The sequence below is a fragment of the Furipterus horrens genome, unplaced genomic scaffold (assembly GCF_987537825.1).
Source record: "Furipterus horrens unplaced genomic scaffold, mFurHor1.1.pri manual_scaffold_5, whole genome shotgun sequence".
NCBI classification, from domain to species: Eukaryota; Metazoa; Chordata; class Mammalia; order Chiroptera; family Furipteridae; genus Furipterus; species Furipterus horrens.
The window spans coordinates 36945200-36965194 of record NW_028327175.1 but is presented as its reverse complement, the minus strand read 5'-3'; the positions used below and the strand labels follow the sequence as shown (position 1 = coordinate 36965194).

Sequence of the window (19995 nt, the reverse complement as noted above, 5' to 3'; positions counted from 1 at the left end):
TTTATTCAAAGAAATGAAGTTTCTTATCTAAGATGATCAAGGAAATAAAGGGAGTCAAAGGTTTTACATCCAGTCAGATTTTCAAGTACAAAGGGATCAACAAATTGTCAATAACGTACAAGAAATCAGGGAATACTGTTCTGATTAGCCCTTTCTTAGCAACCTACCAGAGAACAAATCAGAGAACCAGTATGAATAGAGAGGCAGCAATATGAGAATTGATGTTACAGTCCTCATTAGCAAATAGCAATACTTTTATAGATATATAAATTCATAGGTCTCTCACTTCGCTACTAGATTTTAAACTCCAGGAAGACAGGAACCATGCCTGTCTGTTCACAGCTGTATTAACAGAGTGCCTAGCAAATATGCTAGGTCTCCAAGTTGAATGAATTGAGTAAAAACGTTCATAGCAGAAGGAATCTAACATTTATTGATCCCTGTTTTATGCCAGGCCAATATAAAGGCACTTTGCTTAGTACTTTTATATTTACATCAAACTCGATGATTTCAATGAAATTGTCCCCCTTTTCTAAAATGTTTGAAGGCTGAAACAGGAGAAGTAACTTGCCCAAGATCAGATAGCTAGCTAGCATCAGTAGTAATAGCTGGTCTAATTCCATTTTAATTTAGCACAGTTATAATTAGGATGATTAAAATTACTTTGTAATATTTTACTTCCTAGTAAGAAATATCTTTTGCCATTGTGCTTCTATTGCCCTTTATTTTTGGTAACATGAAGGTAAATTTTAAATGATCATTTAATCTTTCCATATTCATTCTACAAATACTAGGTTAAGAAAATTTAGTTTATTGAAGTCTATATTAATTTTTACTTGGTATTTGTGAACATAGTATATTTGGTTGTTTAAAGATCTGTAATTTTAAGAAATATGTAATTATAAATAAATGCACTACATAAAATGATAAATTAATGTTAACTTTTTTATTATTAGCATGTTATCAGGTGGTTCAGATGGTGTGATTGTTCTTTATGATCTTGAGAACTCCAGCAGACAACCTTATTACACATGTAAAGCACTGTGTTCTGTTGACAGGTGTGTATTAAAAATGTAATTCATGAATTATAAATAGTTGACTGTTTTTTGTATCAAAGGCAAACTATGAAAATAGATGTCATCTGAATGTCTTAAGCAGCTTGTTCACATGCTCTATTTACATGGATATCCCTTGACATTTTCTCAAAAATAACTGAAATTCAGGTGTAGCTGTTTTTAATGTGACTTTTCCAAAACAACTTTGGCATCAGTTTTCAAAAGGATTTTATTTTAAAACTTTCGATTATGTGCTCTTTTTCCCCATACCTACATAGCACACCTCAGTGAGCTACCTATTAGTGTTTAGAACTATTTAGTGTAGGATTCCTTTATGAGTATTTCAGCTGATTATAAATACAAATTAGATTTTCAGTTGTATTGATAGAACAAAAAGATTAATGGCTAGAAGCAATAAATATACTGGCAGTCCCTGACCAAATACTCTCTCTCTCTTTCTCTCTCTCTCTCTCTCTCTCTCTCTCTCTCTCTCTCTCTCTCTCTCTCTCGCGCGCGCGCGCGCGCGCGCGCGCGCGCGCGCGCGCCAATTACTTACTCCAAGCTTTCTAACTGAAAAACATACCTCTCATTGTCTTGAGTTTTCTGACTGTTCTTTACTGCCTTTCCAGTCTTGTGAGAATTATTTTTGTCTTTAATTAAATGTTTTGTGACTTTGTTGTAATTTGTTCATAATGGTCACTTAATTTTTGTCACTTTTATCTGATCTTATGTTGAGCAGACATTTGAATTTGCAGAAGGAATAAGTGTTGAGAAAATGTTTTTAAGAGGAAAATGTCATGAATGTTAATATCAACAGCCACTCTGTATTAAAGCTGTTCCAAGGCATTAGAATAGGTGCGTTAGCCCATGGAATGTTTGTGAGGAAATTTATGATCATTTCTTGGTTCTGGTGCTTCACTTTGGAAATAGAGATTTGGGAAATATTTCTCTCAGCCTCAGATTATCCTTACAAGGTTTCTGTGAGAATTAAATGAAATTATTATCTTTCAAAAAGTACATTGGAAATTGGAAAGCCACTGTGTGAATGGAAAATAATATGGTTATAGGGAAATTTTGTATGAAGCAAGATACCACCTCACATACTTTAAAATGTGGTTTCTATGAGGCTTATACCATCTTATACTCTGCACTCCCACCAAAAAGAAAGAAAATCTAAATTCCTAAGTATAAGACAGTCATATTGATTAAATTCTTTTTTATCTTATTTTAGCTTAGCTAACATTTAACATTGTTTAATTTGTTATGTAGCAAAATAGTATTTTCATATATACCACATGCTATACAATGTTATTCTATGAAGGACTATGGTCTGCTTTTCTGGTGTGTAAACTCAAGTAAATGCTTAGTGCATCAGTCTTTTGCTTTACTGTGACTTCCTTCTTGGATTCAAACTCTGTCTTTAAAAGTATACAGTATTCCCTCACTTATCACGGGTATTATATTTCAGACCCCCCTGTGAAGTAGGAACCTTACATTTACTCTACACTCTTAAACCTACGTGACTTTTAACAACATACGTATACAGTACCACAAAATCCCGCGATATAGCGGAAAATCCACGATAAATAATTAAATATAATATTTTTAAAAATCCCTTGATACAGTGAGGCCGCGATAAATGAACTGCGATATAAAGAGGGACTACTGTAACTTTGAATGTAAATGGGCATATAGTGAGCATCTTCATAAAATGAGTTAAAGTAGAATATTTACATCCAGAGGCTTTATAAACTAACTGTAAATAATAATTCTAGTAAAAATTGTTACTGAGTTAATGTGGCTTAGACTGTTTCCTGATATTTATTTTGGCTTTACCTGACATATTTTTCTAGGGCACCAAAAAGAGTCCTTATTAAATGTGATTGAGAATAACATAGTAAGGGAAAAAGGGAAAAAATATAATATAATATTTTGTCTTATTAAATTTAAAATATAAATGAACTTTTATTTGTGATCACTACATTCGTTTTATTTAAAACTGGAAAACACTCTGTATATCTCAATATTCTTAGAATCAAACAACTTAATTCTGCTTACATAAGCAGAAATTTATTGGCAAGATAATGTAGAAAATTAGCAAAAGCAAGAGAAACTAGGATAGAGAACACAGTCAGGGTTACACCACAGGAGCAATTTAGTTTCTACTATTTGTCACCATCACAGACTCTCAACTCACAGCTATGAATAATTGCTAACTATCCCTAGGGTTTGCATTTCTAGCTAGAGTATTAAGAGTCCCGAGCAGGATTGACGAAGCCCAGGACACATGTCCTTGCCCTTGCTGCCAAAGGAGAAGGGAAAGAGAATGTCTGGAGTCCCTTGCTTTCTGTAGCAAGAGGCAGTGTCTTGTCTTTCAATAAAACAAAGGGAATTTCCCCCTAACAACAAGTGTGTATGCTCAGCAGCCAAGAAAAGCGCACATAATCCACTACAATCCGCCCATTTGGCTGCCCAACGTCTATATACACATTTCTTCCCATGCCTGTGCTTTTCTTTTTGGGGGTGGGTAGGTGGAATGTTTCAACCTAACCTAATGCAAGGACCCACCATACAACCAAAATGCATCACCCTCTTCCTCAAAAAGTCATCACCAAAAGTCTGTTAATTGCCATGTTCAGCTCCAATTCAAGATAATGTCCATTTTTCCACTAGTTTTACATGATGTGATATCAGTATTAATGCAACCTATGGGCTCAATTGTATAGTTAACTTATATAAACTAAAGAGGTAAGAGAGAGGAAAGAAAGGGAAAATTAATTAAAGCACATATCTATATGAAAGAAAGAAAATATGGGTAGGCACTACAGTCCTTTTGTATTTACAGCTGTCTCAAGGCCAGAACTGGCACCTAAGACTTTCCTTCTTCGTGTTCTCATTTTTCAGGTAGCACCACAAGTGTTCAAGGTCCTTTACCCTGTATTGTGATCCAAGCCTTCACCTTTAAGAGCATGATGGTCCTATCCTCACACAGTTGCAACAGTCTTCTGTTAACTTTTATCTTATGGAATCATATACAAAAGTAGAGAGTAGTATAATGAGCTATGTACCTAATCACCCAGTGTAACAACTATCAATCATCTCTACCCCACACACCCACTTTGAGGATTATTATGAAGCAAGTCCAGAATCATTTATTCATAATTATTTGTATCTCTAAAAGTTAAGGACTTTATCATCATAACCACAATATCATCTCATATACACAATAATTCCTGATATTAAATGTCCAATAAGTGTTCAAATGTCCCTCCATTATCCTGTATTTCTTAATAGCCAGTTTGTTTGAATTAATATTCAGTAAAGTGACATATATACTGAGGTACCCTGGAAATATGTGAGGCGTTTAACAACTCTAAGAATGATAGTGCTGATAAAGTACTTGGAAGAACAAATCCAAAACCAGAATAGGTATATCTTCCAGTAAGGAAAAATCACTGCCCCCTCTGTAAGTAGGTCCAGTGTAGCTGGCTGATCCCTACAGTAATAGGAACGCTTTATTTTAAAGGACTAAGTAGGAAGCAGGCCTCCACCTCACACTAGGGAAGCCTGAAACTTGAGATGCCTGAACATTCCCTGGACTGCTAGGGCACAGGCATGTGATCTAGATTTGTCCGTTCATATCATCCTTCCTGAAACTGCTATTTATTAATATAAGTTTCAAACTCATGTAGGTTAGTTATCTCTAACTTTTGGTTGCTTATTTTTAGAAATCATCCTGATGTTCACAAATATAGTGTGGAGACTGTGCAGTGGTATCCTCATGACACTGGCATGTTCACATCAAGTTCATTTGATAAAAGTCTGAAAGTATGGGATACAAATACATTACGAGTGAGTATATTAAAACCTATCCAAATGGCTCTGTTGGATGGAGAATTTAATCCTAAACCATTTTAGTGTGATTATTTGCTACAATGTCATGTAATAATGTGAAAGCAGTATAGTGGTTAAGGAGAGTTAGATTGACTTCATGTGTTGGACTTGCTGCCTACTAGCTGTATAACATTGGGGAAGTGTCTGAACCTCTCTGTGTTTATTTCCCCATCTGTAAATGTGGGTTATGATTGTATTTTATAGAATGGTTAAGATAAAATAGGTCAAAATATATGTAAAGAAGCCACATCAGTGCCTAGCCTATAATAAGTGCTCAAAAACCATTAACTATTACTATTGTTATTATTTAAACTACCATCGTTTCGTGACCTAAGGAAGAAAATTGGATTTATCTCCTACTGACCTAAGAACTTTAAGGAGAAGAAAGTTATTAATATTTTAGCTTAGTAAAGGTCAACAGTAGATAATAGTTTTCATGATATTTGATCAGATTTATATTTCAAGTGTTAATCTTTTCCCTGAGCTCTAGTCCCATACTTTTCTACCTGTCTACAGAGCCTCTCTTACATGAATGTAGTGTCATCTCCTCAAACTTAATTTGTTGCAAACTGATTGCTCCTCACATCCATTTAGTACTCAAATCTTAGCAATCTTTCTTCAAATTCTCATTTCTCTTTTCTATTTCCCTCACCATCATCGTATATCTAGATTACTACTAAAAACTGCTAGCTGTTTTCCCTGCATTTTTCTTCCCACATTTTCCATGGTAAGTTCTACCCCAGAATTAATCTTATTATAAAGCTTTTTCATCCTGTCTTTACCCAAATCCACTAGTGACTTCCATTGTCTAAATTCAGCCTGACATTCTAAGTTTTCCATAACCCCACCCCCAGTCCTTCAACTTTAGCTTCTACTTCTGTTTGCATAAATGTCTTGCTGCCACTAAACTGATCTCCTTTTGCCTCTAATCATATGTTGATTGTGTTGTACTCCCTGCCTCTAGTCCCCTTCCCTAGGCCACTTTTTCCTTCTCTTATTTTTCTTACTACTGGAAGTTTGTACCCTGTGACCAACATCTTCCCATTTCTCCCACTTCCTAGCCCCTCGTAACCACCACTTTATTCTGTTTCTATGAGTTTGGCATTTTTAGATTCCACATATAATAGAGATGGACTGGTATTTGTTTTTCTCTCTCTGACTTATTTCACTTAGCGTAACTCCCTTACGGTCCATCCATGTTGTCACAAATGACAGGATTTCCTTCTTTCTCGTGGCTGAATTATATATTATAAAGTTGCAATGAACATGGAGTGCATATATCTTTTCTTTGGATGAATACCCAGAAGTGGAATTGCTAGATCATAGGGAAGTTCTATTTTTAACTTTTTTGAGGAACCTTCATACTGTTTTCCATAGTGGCTGCACTATGTGTACAAGGGTTCTCTTCCACATCCTTTCCAACATTTATTACTTCTTGTCTTTTTGATAATAAGTTATCAAAATCATCTCATTGTGGTTTTGATTTGCATTTCCCTGTTGCTTAGGGACATTGAGCACCTTTTCATGTACCTGCTGGCCATTTGTATATCTTCTTTGGAAAAATATTTAGTTCCTCTCCCCATTTTTTAATTGTATTCTTTGGGGTTATTTTTGCTATTGAGTTGAATGACTTTTTTGTATATCGTAGATAGTAACCCTTTATTAGACACATGATTTGCAAATATTGCCTCCCATTCTGTAGATTACTTTTTCATTTCGTTGATGGTTTCCTTTGCTGTGCAGAAGCTTTTTGGTTTTATGTTTACTTTTGCTTTGGTATCAAATCCAAACAATCATAGTCAAGGTAGCTTATCCCTATGGTTTCTTCTAGGATTTGTGTGGTTTCAGATCTTACATTTAAGTCTTTAATTCATTTTGAGTTAACTTACGTGTATGATATAAGGTAGTGGTTCAGTTTCAATTTATTGCATGTGGTTGTCCAGTTTCTTCAACACCATTTATTGGAGACACTCCTTAGTTGTAAATTAATTGACCATATATGCCTGGGTTTATTTCTGGGCTTTCCATTTTGTTATTTTGATTTTTATATCTGCTTTTATGCCAGTACCATACTGTTGGTAGTATAGTTTGAAATCAAGAAATATGATGCCTTCAGCTTTGTTTTTCTGTCTCAAGATTGCTCTGGTTATTCAGGGTTATTTGTAGTTCCATACAAATTGTAGGATATTTCTTTTCTATTTCTATAAGAAATAGAAGGAATTTGGGTGAAAGATATGTGTGTGTCTATGTGTGTTTGTGTGTCTTTGGAAGGGGGTGCTATTACGATGAAAGAGACTTGAACCTTTTTTAGTACTGATGGGAATGAGCCAGTAGGTAGGGAGAGGTTATAGATACCCAGGAGATAGAGGAGATAATGTATAGGGTGGAATTTTTGACAAAGCTAATGGGGATCTGAATACATTTGCTTTAAATATGAGGAAGGATCATTTTCCCATGATAATTGGAGTGAAGAAGGAAAAAGGTTTATCCTTGCCAGCAAATATATTTGTAAATTTGTTAAGACATTAAGAGAATTCTTATTGATTGGCTTCTGTTTTCTCTTTGAAATAAAAGGTCAGATCCACCTGCTGTGACCAAGTAGACATGTTTGTGGAGAGTGCAGAAAGTTTGAAATAGCTGCGAATATTGCAGAGAATACTAGTGAATTATTATAGGACTGGCAGTCAAAACTGAAAGCCCTGTTGAGATTAATTATCTTTTATAGTGATAACCAGTTTGCCCTATTATATAACTTTAGTAGGGTAGGACAGACGTCAGCTAACTGCAGCCCACAGACCAACTTTAGCTCATGTCCTCTTCTTGTAAATAAAGTGTTATTAGAACACAGACATGCTCCTTTGTTGTCTCTTTCCACTTTGATGCACCAATGTCAGAAATGAGTAGTTGGTCCTTAAAGCCTAGAATATTCATAGTCTAATCCTTTGTGGAAAATGTTTGCTGACCTCTGGTGTAGATCAACCTGAGTATAGGTGCCCAGAACGCAGACATGTGGAGTCATCCAGGTTTGAGGTCTTGACTAGTGCAAGGATAATGACAAAAGAGTTGAAGATGTTGGCAGTTGAAATATCAGACCTTGGAATTAAAGCTCAAGAAGGGAAAGTGAAGACAGGAAGTACTGATCGGAGTTCTAGACTTTATTTGGGTAGCCTGGAAGTAGGTGGGGGAAAGAAAGCTGAAAATGATGGGTGACTGTAGTCATATATCACTGAAATGTATGATTTTAAAGGAGGTGATGAGAGTGTCCTGGGTGTGGTAGCCAAGGTTGTATGAAACTAAGAGCAGAGTTCTGGCGAGATCATCTATGAAGATGCTGAAGTCTCCAGATGGAATAGAGAGGAAAATGATGAGCCAGGGGGTTGTCTTTAATCTTAATCTCTGTGATTTATGAGAGGAAAACTATTTTTCTCATGAGAGGGAGAAAAACATTATAAATAACAGGATTTAAAATGATCAGGTTTTTGAGGGTATTAGCATTTCTGTGTTTGTCAAATAAACTGATAGCAGTCAATTTAGAAATTGCTAACAATGTGAAAATAAGTAAATAGGAAATTTGTTATGTTTGTGACTAATTAGAACTTACACTTTTAAAATGTCTTTTGATTATCAGACTGCAGATGTATTTAATTTTGAAGAAACCGTTTATAGTCATCATATGTCTCCAGTCGCCACCAAACACTGTTTGGTAGCAGGTTTGTACTGTATTCTTTTGTTCTGTAACATTTTGAAAACCTTCTCCCTTTTCACATCAAGTTAGTTTTGATATAGATATTTTAACCCAGATGAAGAACAAAATTATTTTTTTAAAAAGACTTAGGTGTATGTTACTATTTATATTCAGTTTAACAGATATTGTGCAAGTCAGGTACTGTGCTAATGGGTAGGAATCACAGATTAATAAGATGGTACATTTCTGTTCCCAAAGAATTACTTATAAACCAACAGTTTCAAATATTTTATAGGAACAATATTTGACAACTTTTTCAATTTGACACAAATAAAATGAGGAAATTATTTCCTCTTTTCTAAAATTGTGTGATTCAAATTAAACATCCATTTTTATGAAAGTACCTGCAACAAAAACTTCCATGTATGTGGGAAAAAAAAAAACATGTTTTTATGGTATCAGAGATCAGGTCCCTGTGATTTCATTATTCTCTGGCACTTGTATGAATCTCCTCACATCCGGACATCAGATACGTCATCTGTAGAGAAAAGCTGGGCATTAAATTGTCCTTGAGGTCTACTCTTTCTGTGCCCAGAGTTTCTGAGAATCTATTACTAGTGATTGAAAGTATTTCATTGTCATGGAAAAACTAAGCTATTAAAATAAAATAATTGAAGGTGATAAAGTAGTATGGAATTATATACCACATTATACCAATACAGATTTCCTAGATTTGATATTGTACTGTAGTTACCTAACATATAGCCATTGGGGGAACCTGATTGAATAAGAGCATCTCCGTACTATCTTTGCAGCTTCCTGTAAACAAACTTGTAAATTAAATGTTAAAAAAATAATGCAATAATAAGTCATTTTAGCACTAAAATATAAGTACTGTTGAAATAAGTTTTCTAATTATAAACATTAAAAGCTATTTGAAGTATTTCTAGAATACAATTTTGTATTTGTGTGGATGCAGTAAAAATGTCATAATTCATAACGGTAGCTTCTTATTTCTGTTTGATGATAATTTATAATAAAATTATCTTTAACCATTTTTATTTTTGTTTTACAGTTGGTACTAGAGGGCCCAAAGTACAACTTTGTGACTTAAAGTCTGGATCCTGTTGCCACATTCTACAGGGTATTTTTTATTTGTAACAACAATTACTTTGAGTAAACCATTCAATAAAAAGAAACATTACTGACAGTGTATTCTTTGTAAGTGACATGACTGATGTATTTTGTGCTAGTAGTTAAAAGTCAGCAGGGAAATAAAGATCCTTCTGTGCATTATTCTTATAAGACTGAACTATTGAGGAGACATTTACATCAACAATGGCCATAGGGGGAGCTCAAAGGTTATGGAAGATCTAACTCAAAACCTTGTGTTATTTCTACGTGTGAAAAAATAAACTTCTTATGAATCTTAAATGGGTATATTTGTCTCATGAACATAGTCTAATATTGCTCTGGCTGCGTAAAGGTTCTTAATATTTAGGTACTTTTTTCTCAGTAAAAATATTTTAGAAAAAGATATTGAAATTCTACTTTGGTAAAGGTATATTAATTTAAATTATTTTTGCTATTTTTTATTGCTATTAGATCATCTGATTCTAACTCAGAAATATAACATCCTTATTCATCTCTGAGAAACACATAATAAATATTTAAGGAAAACTTGGTGAAATAGATAACATTAGTGTTATATTATCATGAATTTCTATTTGATATAAACTAGGTAGATTAAAATAACTGATTTGAATAATTCAGTTAGGTAAAAGTGAATTAAAATGCTGAAGTCACTTATCCTGTGAACTTACCACCTGTGTTTTGTATAAAAAAAAAGAATTATGAACTTAAATAATTTTTTCCATTTTATAATTTTCTGAAAAGTTAGAAAACATTTTTATTGTTTAGAATGTTTATCTTGTACGGTTTGTCACAATGGCTTTTGCTGTAGAGATAAGTGAGTGGGCTTGAGCACTATCACTTATTAATGGATTGAGTTATTAGGCCAACAGCTGTATTTAAAAAAGAAGAACTACTTGCTCTTCCTGTTCTTTCCAAAGCAAAACTAGGCCTTGTATAATAAAACACAATGCGTGAGAAATGCCCCATAAACTTCACATTAATATTTAACAGATTATTGTAAAAGTGAAAAAATGATTATAGCAATTTATTTTTAATACTTAGTTTTCACTCTCTTCAGAATCAAAAAAGTAATTATACTGTATCTTTTGATTTTTCAAATATTTTGCAAAACTTTTCATAAAGTTGTATTTGCAGGTCACAGACAAGAAATATTGGCAGTTTCCTGGTCACCACGTTATGAATATATATTGGCAACTGCAAGGTAAATTGCAGATTATTTGGTTTTGAAATTAATAATTAATGAAAAATATTTTTGAAAGACCACATTTATGTAAGATGCATGCTTAGTTATTAATTGGGTCCCTAAAAATAAAATAATTGAGTTAAAGATTTTAATTCATAAAACCAAAAGAAATCATTCTTTGCACCATAATTCTGATCCTCGCTATGCATCTTGAAGGTGCTCACCTTTTAAAATAGAGAAAACAAGAGAATTCATGTAGCAATGCAAATCTAGTACTGCTGGAGAAACAGTAAAACAATGATGTTGTGTCTATTTTACATATAAAAGTATAGCACTATTTACTTAAAACAGTAGCTTTTTATTCATTTTCTTTAATCCAGAATTATTTTGAATCTGATTCAACTCATCTATCGATTCATTGATTCAATTTATTAATATTTAATGACTGCCTACCATGTGCCAAACATTGTGCTAGGAACACAGAGTTAACCAAGGCACATGCCCTTAAGGAAGCTAACAGTCTATGGGGAGTAGTAAGAAAATTCGGTGATTACAGGACATACTGAAAAATGCTTTAGTAGAGTTGCATCTCTGAGAGGTGTAATATGGGAAAAAGAGAGCAGAAGCACTTAACTCTGAGATGACCAGGGGTTTGAGGGGTACGGATTATTTGCTGGAGGGAAGAGTCTTGCCTGTTTATATTCTGAGAAGAAAGAATCTGTAGAGAAGAACTGGTGAAGATAAGAAGTGGAGTGAATAGTTGTTAACTCAAGACATTAAACAGAAGAAAGAGGGTGGTATCAAGGGTCCAAATAGAAGGGGGACACTTGATTTGACACATGAAGGTCATTGTGAAACTAAATTGAGAAAGGAAAATGAAGACATGAATACAGTTAAATTTGTGACTTTGTAGAGAGCTCAAGAAATGCAAAGCTAGTGGGCTCTATTATTTTTTAGTGAAGTATAACTTCGTGTCATCTGTTGAAAATACTGGAATGGGGGTAGAATTTTAAGGGAAAGTTGTAAAGATTTAGATTAACAGTTTTAATGATTGGGTAAGAGATCTTGTTAGGGGCACTTAAGAATGCTGGGCAGTGTTGTGTGCTTAATTGAAGGTATAGACCACAGCTGTACTAAGCCAGAGAAATCAAAACATTAGATAATACAGACTTAACAATTGTGTGAAAATTGTTAAAATCGTAGATACAAGGAAGAAAATAAAATTGCAAAAAGCCTTACGGAAGAGGATCAAGGACCTAATAAGATAGGAGAAGTATGTGAGTCAGAGTAAGAAAATTAAAAAATTGAAGAGATAGGAAGTAGTAGTAGTCAAAGATTTTGATACAGACATGTTAATAAAACATTTTGCAGAAGAATTATTACAGAAGTTATCAGATTCGTTTTATAAAGATACGTGTCTGGATTTTTGTAAAGCTTCTAGCCCTCCCTCTCTGTCACCGTTTGGTCTCCAAAGACTATTTGTTAATAGTTTGCAGAATGTTATGTTGACATTTGAAATACCTGAAATAGAAAAAGGTCTAAAATGTAGTCTTAAGAGGCTAACTACAGAGGTGTGATGGTGAGGAGCTAGGTTCTGATTGTGGCTACATGTTAGGGTGAATTTCCTTTTTTTCTGCCTGTGTTTTCCTCAAATCACAGGGAGGCTAAGAGGCACTTGGTTCTCAGAGTATCCTAGGAATTTGAATCAATACCAGAATGAATTTAGTAATCAGTGTTAGGAGTCAAATATCTCTAAATCTAACCTGTTTCTGAAGAGACTTAAATCCTCAGACTCATCCAGTTGCACACATTTTCCCCAGCTGGAAAGAAATAAAACCAACTTGAAAATGGAAAAATGGTAGTTTTTTGCTGACTATTCTAATTGGCTAGGTTTGATGGTGATATGTGAAACGAACTTTTTGGCTAACTCTGTGTGTGTGTGTGTGTGTGTGTGTGTGTGTGTGTGTGTGAGTGAGTGAGAGAGAGAGATCTATCTACTAATTAAAATGGCATAGATAAACCCAATGGATTAGAATATTGTGAGGTCTTTGTGAGGACATGAAAGCATAAGTTGAACTGATCAGTATTTCTTTAGGAGTAGTTTAGAAGCTGAAAGTAATGTGTCATCATGGTTTTGCCTTTAAAATTAAAATAAATATTTAATTTCTAGAAGACATTAAATTTAGTTTTGTATATTGGGCAAAGATTGATTTGACATTTGACTATAGGAAACAAAATAAAAATATATTGTTCTTATTATTCACTTTTTTCTGAAATTTTTTATCATATTTTTAAAAAAACATCAAATTTGTGAAATGGATCCTGAGGCAAAAGGAAATTAGTTAACTGCTTGATTTTTAAGTTTGAATAATAAATAATAGTAACAAACTTGCTTAAGTAAGTAACAAGCTCTAAGCCTATCTAGTCCTTGGGGAGAAACATGTTCATGTCATTAAAAAACAAATGAAAAGCAGCAGAATTCTGTCCTTGTGATCTAAAGAAAAGGTTACTTTTTTTTGTTATTTTTTACTTCTTTGTGCTCCTATTGACTATTGAATGTTTGCTGAAAATAACCCAAATGTACAAATATCCTGAGCCCTATATATGCCATAATACTGGAAAGATAGGTGAAGAGTACAGTCACTATCCTAGTTACATATGTCAATGTAACATTTATTTCTTCACAGTGCTGACAGTAGAGTAAAATTATGGGATGTGAGGAAAGCATCAGGATGTCTGATTACTCTTGATCAGTATAATGGGGAAAAGTCACAAGCTGTCGAATCAGGTAATGAAGAATGCACTAAAATAGAAATATAACAATGATCATATTTTTATATTGAAATTTTTGAGTGAAACCAAAAAATAAATGTACACAAACTGCAAGTTTTGTGATTTTTTAAAAAGGCGTTCACAATGAATTAATTCATGTCCCTGAATTTTCAAGTGTAGAAACTTCTCTGGATTAACCTGTACCTTTTTTTCTCTCCAATGATGCCAACTTATACAAATTTAGTGCCACTTAGAAAGTAATAAATTGAAGGAGTAGTAACATTTAGTGGCCATTATATCAGAACAAAATTTGCAAGTTGTATTAAATATGTCAGCTGCAATCCAGGGGATAAAGTGCCTCAATTGTATTTTTACAATAGAATGTAATTTTTGTGTAGGTTAAAATTCTGATTCAGAGTTAATTCTGGACCAGAAATATATAAGGATGAATTATGTAAAATCTATGATTTTTTAAAAATAACCTTCTTAAATTAATAAGGTTATTGAGAATTATGCTTTCTCAAACTTATTTTAAAAGTAATATAAATATTGATTGAGACTAGAACAGTTGTCTTCCCCTATTTTCATAAGAAATAGTAGTATTAATGATTTTTAATAGTCTGTGGAATGATTTTTAGATTAAAAATGGAAATAGTATATAAGTCTAAAAAGTGTTTAATTTATAATTTCAGTGTTAAACTATGCATTTAATTGAGTTTTATAGCACAGCTTACTCTTTAAACACAAATATATTTGGCAGGATTTTCTCCCTTTGACTTTTCAATTTTCCCCTGTTTTTATGGTTCTAATTTATATAGCTTATCATGTTCAAATAATCCAAATTAATTTTAAATATAATCAACATATATATTTTAAGTAATTCAGGTAGTTACCCTTTAATATGTTTAAATAAGTAGATCAGCAAGTATTAAATGTGCTGAATACAAGAACAGATAAAATGAATTTTATTTTTCATTGCAGCAAACACTGCTCATAATGGGAAAGTTAATGGCTTATGTTTTACAAGTGATGGGCTTCACCTACTCACTGTTGGTACGGATAATCGAATGAGGCTGTGGAATAGTTCCAATGGAGAGAACACACTAGTAAGAGATTTTTAAATACCTCCACCTTTTGAATATAAAGTAAAGAAATGGATCTGTGTCATACACTTGATTTTTTTTTCTGTAGGTTTAACTCTGTTTTTTGCTTGGCTAACTCTGTTTCTTAACTCTGAATCACAACTTTCTTTTTATAACATTTTTCCATTATGTGAACTAGTAATTCTCACCTCACCCTCACCAAATTTTCCCCCTTAATGGAGAATCATTAACTTTACTGATCCACAGCGCATAATGGTAGTAGACCGTGTCTCTCATGTATGTTGGAGAATAGTAAAAGATTGGGAACAATCGATATAAAGTAACTAAACCACAGGTAAGCCTGGTAAGGACCATAACATACGTTTTTATAAAGTACTAGAAATCAATTACTGCATAAGAATCTAGCACCTTTAAAACATATGTCTCTTAGGATTAAAGTACTATATGTTCTGTATACTATAGCACTTATTTTGTATTTTGTTTGTAAGTCACATATAGTATAAAATTTGACATTTTACTTTATTGAGAATTATGTGCCAAATCCTGTGCTAATAGAAATTAACATTTAATATATGTGCTGGTTCATATATGATCATATTTAATTATCATATCAACACTATGAAGGTAGTTTTATTAAAATAACTATTAAACACATGAGGATATGAGACAAAATGGTTAGGTAACTTGCCTGAGTTTACACAGGTAGAAAGCAACAGAGTTTTATTCTAGATTTTACTGTCACCATAATACTAATTATACCCAGACTTCTTAAAGCATTTATTTAAGTTTTTTAGTTACAGTTTACATTCAGTATTATTTTGTATCAGTTTCAGATGCACAGCATAGTGATTAGACAGTTATATACGAGTACTTTACAAAGTGATCCCCCTGATATTTCAAGTACCCACCTGGCATTATATATAATTATTACACTATTATTGACTATATCCCCTATGCTGTACTTTACATCCCCATTACTATTTTGTAATTACCAATTTGTATTTTTAATCCCTTTGCCTTTTTCACCCAGGTCCCCAAAACCCTATCTGTCTAGCAACCAGCAGTCTGTTCTCTGCATCTACGAGTCTGTTTATATTTTGTTTGTTCATTTATTTTGCTCTTTAGATGAAATCATATGTTATTTGTCTTTATCTGACTTATTTCAGCAAGCATAATACCTTCTAGGTTCATCCATGCTGTGGCAAATAATAACATTTCATTTTATTTTTTTATGGCTGAGTAATATTCTATTGTATATATGTAGCACAGTTTTTTAATTCACTCATCTGTTGATGGGTACTTGGGTTGTTAAAGCATTTATTTAATATCTTAAGGTAGGTATTAATATTAATAATGTTCCTTTCTTTAATCATTCTTTCTAGCTAATTCTCTTTCATATACTCTAGGTATCTCTTTCATTGTTAAATACTAATTTTACTATATGATCAAAATTGTTTATACTTTAGCCCTGGCTGGTGTAGCTCAGTGGATTGGGCGCCAGCCTGTGAATAAAGGGTCACCAGTTTGATTCCGAGTCAGGGCACGTGCCTGTGTTGCAGGCCAGGTCCCCGGTTGGGGGCGCGCGAGAGGCAGCCATGCATTGATGTTTCTCTCTCTCTCTTTCTCCTTCACCTCTTTCTAAAAATCACTAAAGTCTTTTTAAAAAATTGTTTATACTTTAGAGTGATTCTTCATATTCTATAAGAAATGCTTCTTTATTCTGTCTTAGGCTAGAAACTCAGGCATTGTGAATTTTAGTTCAGAATCTTCCATTCCTAATTAGGTCACACCTTCCTTTTCTCATTTTATTTATTTAATAAATACTTATTAAGCATTTCCTATTTGCCAGGCAGTATTATACAGCAGTAAGCAAAACATAAAAAAGTCTTATCCTCATGGAGCTTACATTCTGGGGGGAGGAAGAAAGACATCCGTTCACTAATCAATAAATGAATGGATGAATGGATGGATGGACAGATGAGTGGGCAGATAAAGTATGTAGTAGATGCAGTAAGTGCTTTGAAGAAAAGCAAGGGAAGGGGCATGAAAAATACGGGGAAATTGGAGTTGCTGTCTTTCCGTAGAGTAGTCAGGGTAGGTCTCACTCAGAAGATGACATTTGGCCTGAAGGAAATGAAGGTGTGAGCCATCAGATATCTGGGAGGGAGCGCATTCTGGGCAAAGGCCCTGAGGAGGGATCATGCTTGAAATACGGTGCTCTTGTGTTGGAAAGTAATAGGAGAGAAAGAACAGAAGGAACGGACACCAGAGCAAATAGGTTTGTGGGTCTTTGTATGGGGTTAGGCTTTTTCTGTGGGTGAGATGGAAAGCCACTCAAGGCTTTTGGGTGGAGAAATGACAGAGTTGCTTTGGGAAAGTAAGCTGGTGTGTGTGTCAAAGGTGAATGTGATAAATATAAATGGTATTGAATATATAAACTGTAAAATAAGTTTTTATCTTGAATAGTGTGTTTAGAATGGATAATACATTTTAAAATGGATTTGATCAAAGCTTTTATGCAAAGCTGACTAGAGTAGCCCAGAATCTCACCTACAAAGAACACTTAAACACTTAAAGGAATTTGGGACATTGATCTCAGTAAAAGTAGCTCTGTCTTCAGAGTAACACACTGTCTTCAAATAGTTAAAGGGCCATCAGACAGAATAAGAAACAAATTCCAGTCCTGCCACTTAGTAATTTGAGGGCATTAAGGCAATTTATTTACAGTGACATCATGAACAACTATAGTCAGAGTTTCAATGTCTCCACATAAATCAGGATCATTATGTACCAAAACAGTAATTGTAAAGGGTAAAATGGAAGTATGTAAACAGTAGTACTGTACCTGTTAAATGATGGGCATATACCACAAATAATAACTATTGTATTGGTGTTGCCTTATTAGTATGCCCTTATTGGTTTAAAAAGGATATATAAGTACATGCTTCCAATGTATGTATAATTATTTATGAACTATATACAAATACTATTGTGTGTATTTTGTAAAACCTTAATTTCTTATTTTTTAGATTAAAATGAAATAGAAATTCTCGTTTTCTTCTCACACCTTAATGGATCATTTTGCAGTCACCCTGAGGTGTGGGAACTGACTTTGGAGACCATTGCCTTAGAGCACAGAGCAAGTACCTAGAGGGACAGTTCACAGAGGGGCAGCTTTTGTCACAACAAAATAAAATAATTTCAAAGTAGTCATCCTGGTTCTTACTATTTAGTTACTGGCATTATCATTCACTAGTCACAAAGATCTAGAAACTGGGGATGTATCCTTTATTCTTCCCTGTCCTTTACCCCAGCATTAAATCAATTACAAATCCTTTTAATTCTCTCATCTTGGGTTTGTTTGTTTTTTTTCCTATCTCTTTTCCCTTCTGATCTCACTCTGGGCCCTCATGGACTCTATTTAATTACTCTATCATCCTTCTAACTTTTCCCAAACTCATCTCCCAGTGGAAGTTTTTCAGTGTTTCAGTACATTCACGTTATTCAAACTGAATACCTTTGCCTCTTTGTGCACAAGGCCTTCATAAGCTGTACCTTCTAACTCACTATTTATGTCTTGCCACTTTCCCATTTTTTCCCTGTCCATAGCCATACTAAACTACTTAGAGTTCTTGCCTCATAGACTATTGCCTTTGCTTTAGGGTACCATTCTCCTTCCTGTCCTAGCTGCTTCTCAGTTTTCAACACTCATCTCAGGCACAGCTTCTGTTTAACTCCTCTAGCCTAGCATAGATGCTGCCAGAGTACTTAGTGCTTTCTTGTATTACAATGTACTGTGATCATCACTTTATGAAGTAAAACAAAAGTAGTTTACAACACTGTGCCACAGTGCTTTTTTATTAATGTAGTGTAGATTCAGTTTCTGATTCTGTCATTTACTAACCAAAAGACCTTGTTTGAAATATTTAACCTTTTCTGTTTCCTTTTTGTATAGTAATGCTACCTATTTCATAGTATTGTTTTAGTGTTACATAAAATAATGCATGTAAAACATTTAGCACATTGTCTTATACTTACAGCATGTATTGACATTTCAATGTATGTTACCTGTCATTACTATTAATTATTATGCTGTTTGACAGTAAATTGAGCTGCTTTGTGATGGAATCTCTGCATCACTGTAGGTGTTTACTTGGTGACTAGATGTATATTTTTCCCAAATCTATAATGTTCCTGCGCTATCAAAATCTTTTCAAAGCCTGTACATAATACCTTTAAGACATCATGGCCAAAAGTAGCCTATTTCTCCATAGTAATTTCATAATAATATAGATCATGCCATTTATCACACTGCTTTTTATGGTAAGCATTTATAGATATAAAATGTGGAACTTAGATAATCACCTAGCATAGTATGTGACACATAGTAAGCATTTAGTAAATGGTAAATCCCTCCTTTTGTTAATCTGTTAGAACTTTATTCCATAGGCATTGAAAAGATATTGATAGTTTTGAGCCCTTAAATCACAGCAGTGATTTACAGAGATTAATAGGACAATAAATTGCAAGGTAGATTGAAGGGTGAATGCATAAGGACAAAGATAAAAGTTAGTGAGCTGGTTCAATATTCATACCTCATTCAGCACTTTCCAGTTCACATTTTAGAAAGAATATATGTTTTATAGCTGTTTGCTCTGATAAATATGAATAAGACCATCAGAGTCTAACAGTTCATAATTTTCCCAGGAGGAACAGAGAATTGCTAGTTGAGATTTGTGGATTTTCTCCATTTCCCCCACCCCCATTCCATTCTACAAATTGTTGGCACTTGTAGGATCAAAAGATGCAAAAAAGAGTGAATGTTAAATACTTTTTAAATATATCTCGGAATTAATAAATCTAGGGACTTACTGAATACTGTACCTTTATGTCCTAGGTGCTCTCATATACATTATTTGATCTGATTTTTCATAATAACTTTGATAACGATGTTATTTCCATTGAACAGATTAGAAGAATGAAACTCAGAGGTTAAATAATTCATTACTCATAAGAGGCAAAGAACAAAGAGGTTGTGGAGTGAGTCTCAGAAACACAAGTTTATTGACTATAGGTTGAACGTTTTAAAGTTTCACTCTACCGCTGGGCAGTGAGATAGCTGAATGCATGTGCTCTATTTCTGTCACG

At 33.7% G+C, this 19995-nt stretch overlaps 1 protein-coding gene across 1 annotated transcript in view; it reads left to right on the top strand.

The window, feature by feature from the left end:
- ERCC8 (ERCC excision repair 8, CSA ubiquitin ligase complex subunit) overlaps nt 1-19995 on the top strand; it is a 43401-nt gene that overhangs the window by 7972 nt on the left and 15434 nt on the right. Inside the window, exons 3-9 of the mRNA XM_090276294.1 lie at nt 957-1058; nt 4784-4907; nt 8578-8659; nt 9710-9778; nt 10924-10990; nt 13660-13760; nt 14726-14850. Coding sequence (XP_090132420.1) covers nt 957-1058; nt 4784-4907; nt 8578-8659; nt 9710-9778; nt 10924-10990; nt 13660-13760; nt 14726-14850 — 670 coding nt within the window. The remainder of the gene's footprint in view (nt 1-956; nt 1059-4783; nt 4908-8577; nt 8660-9709; nt 9779-10923; nt 10991-13659; nt 13761-14725; nt 14851-19995) is intronic.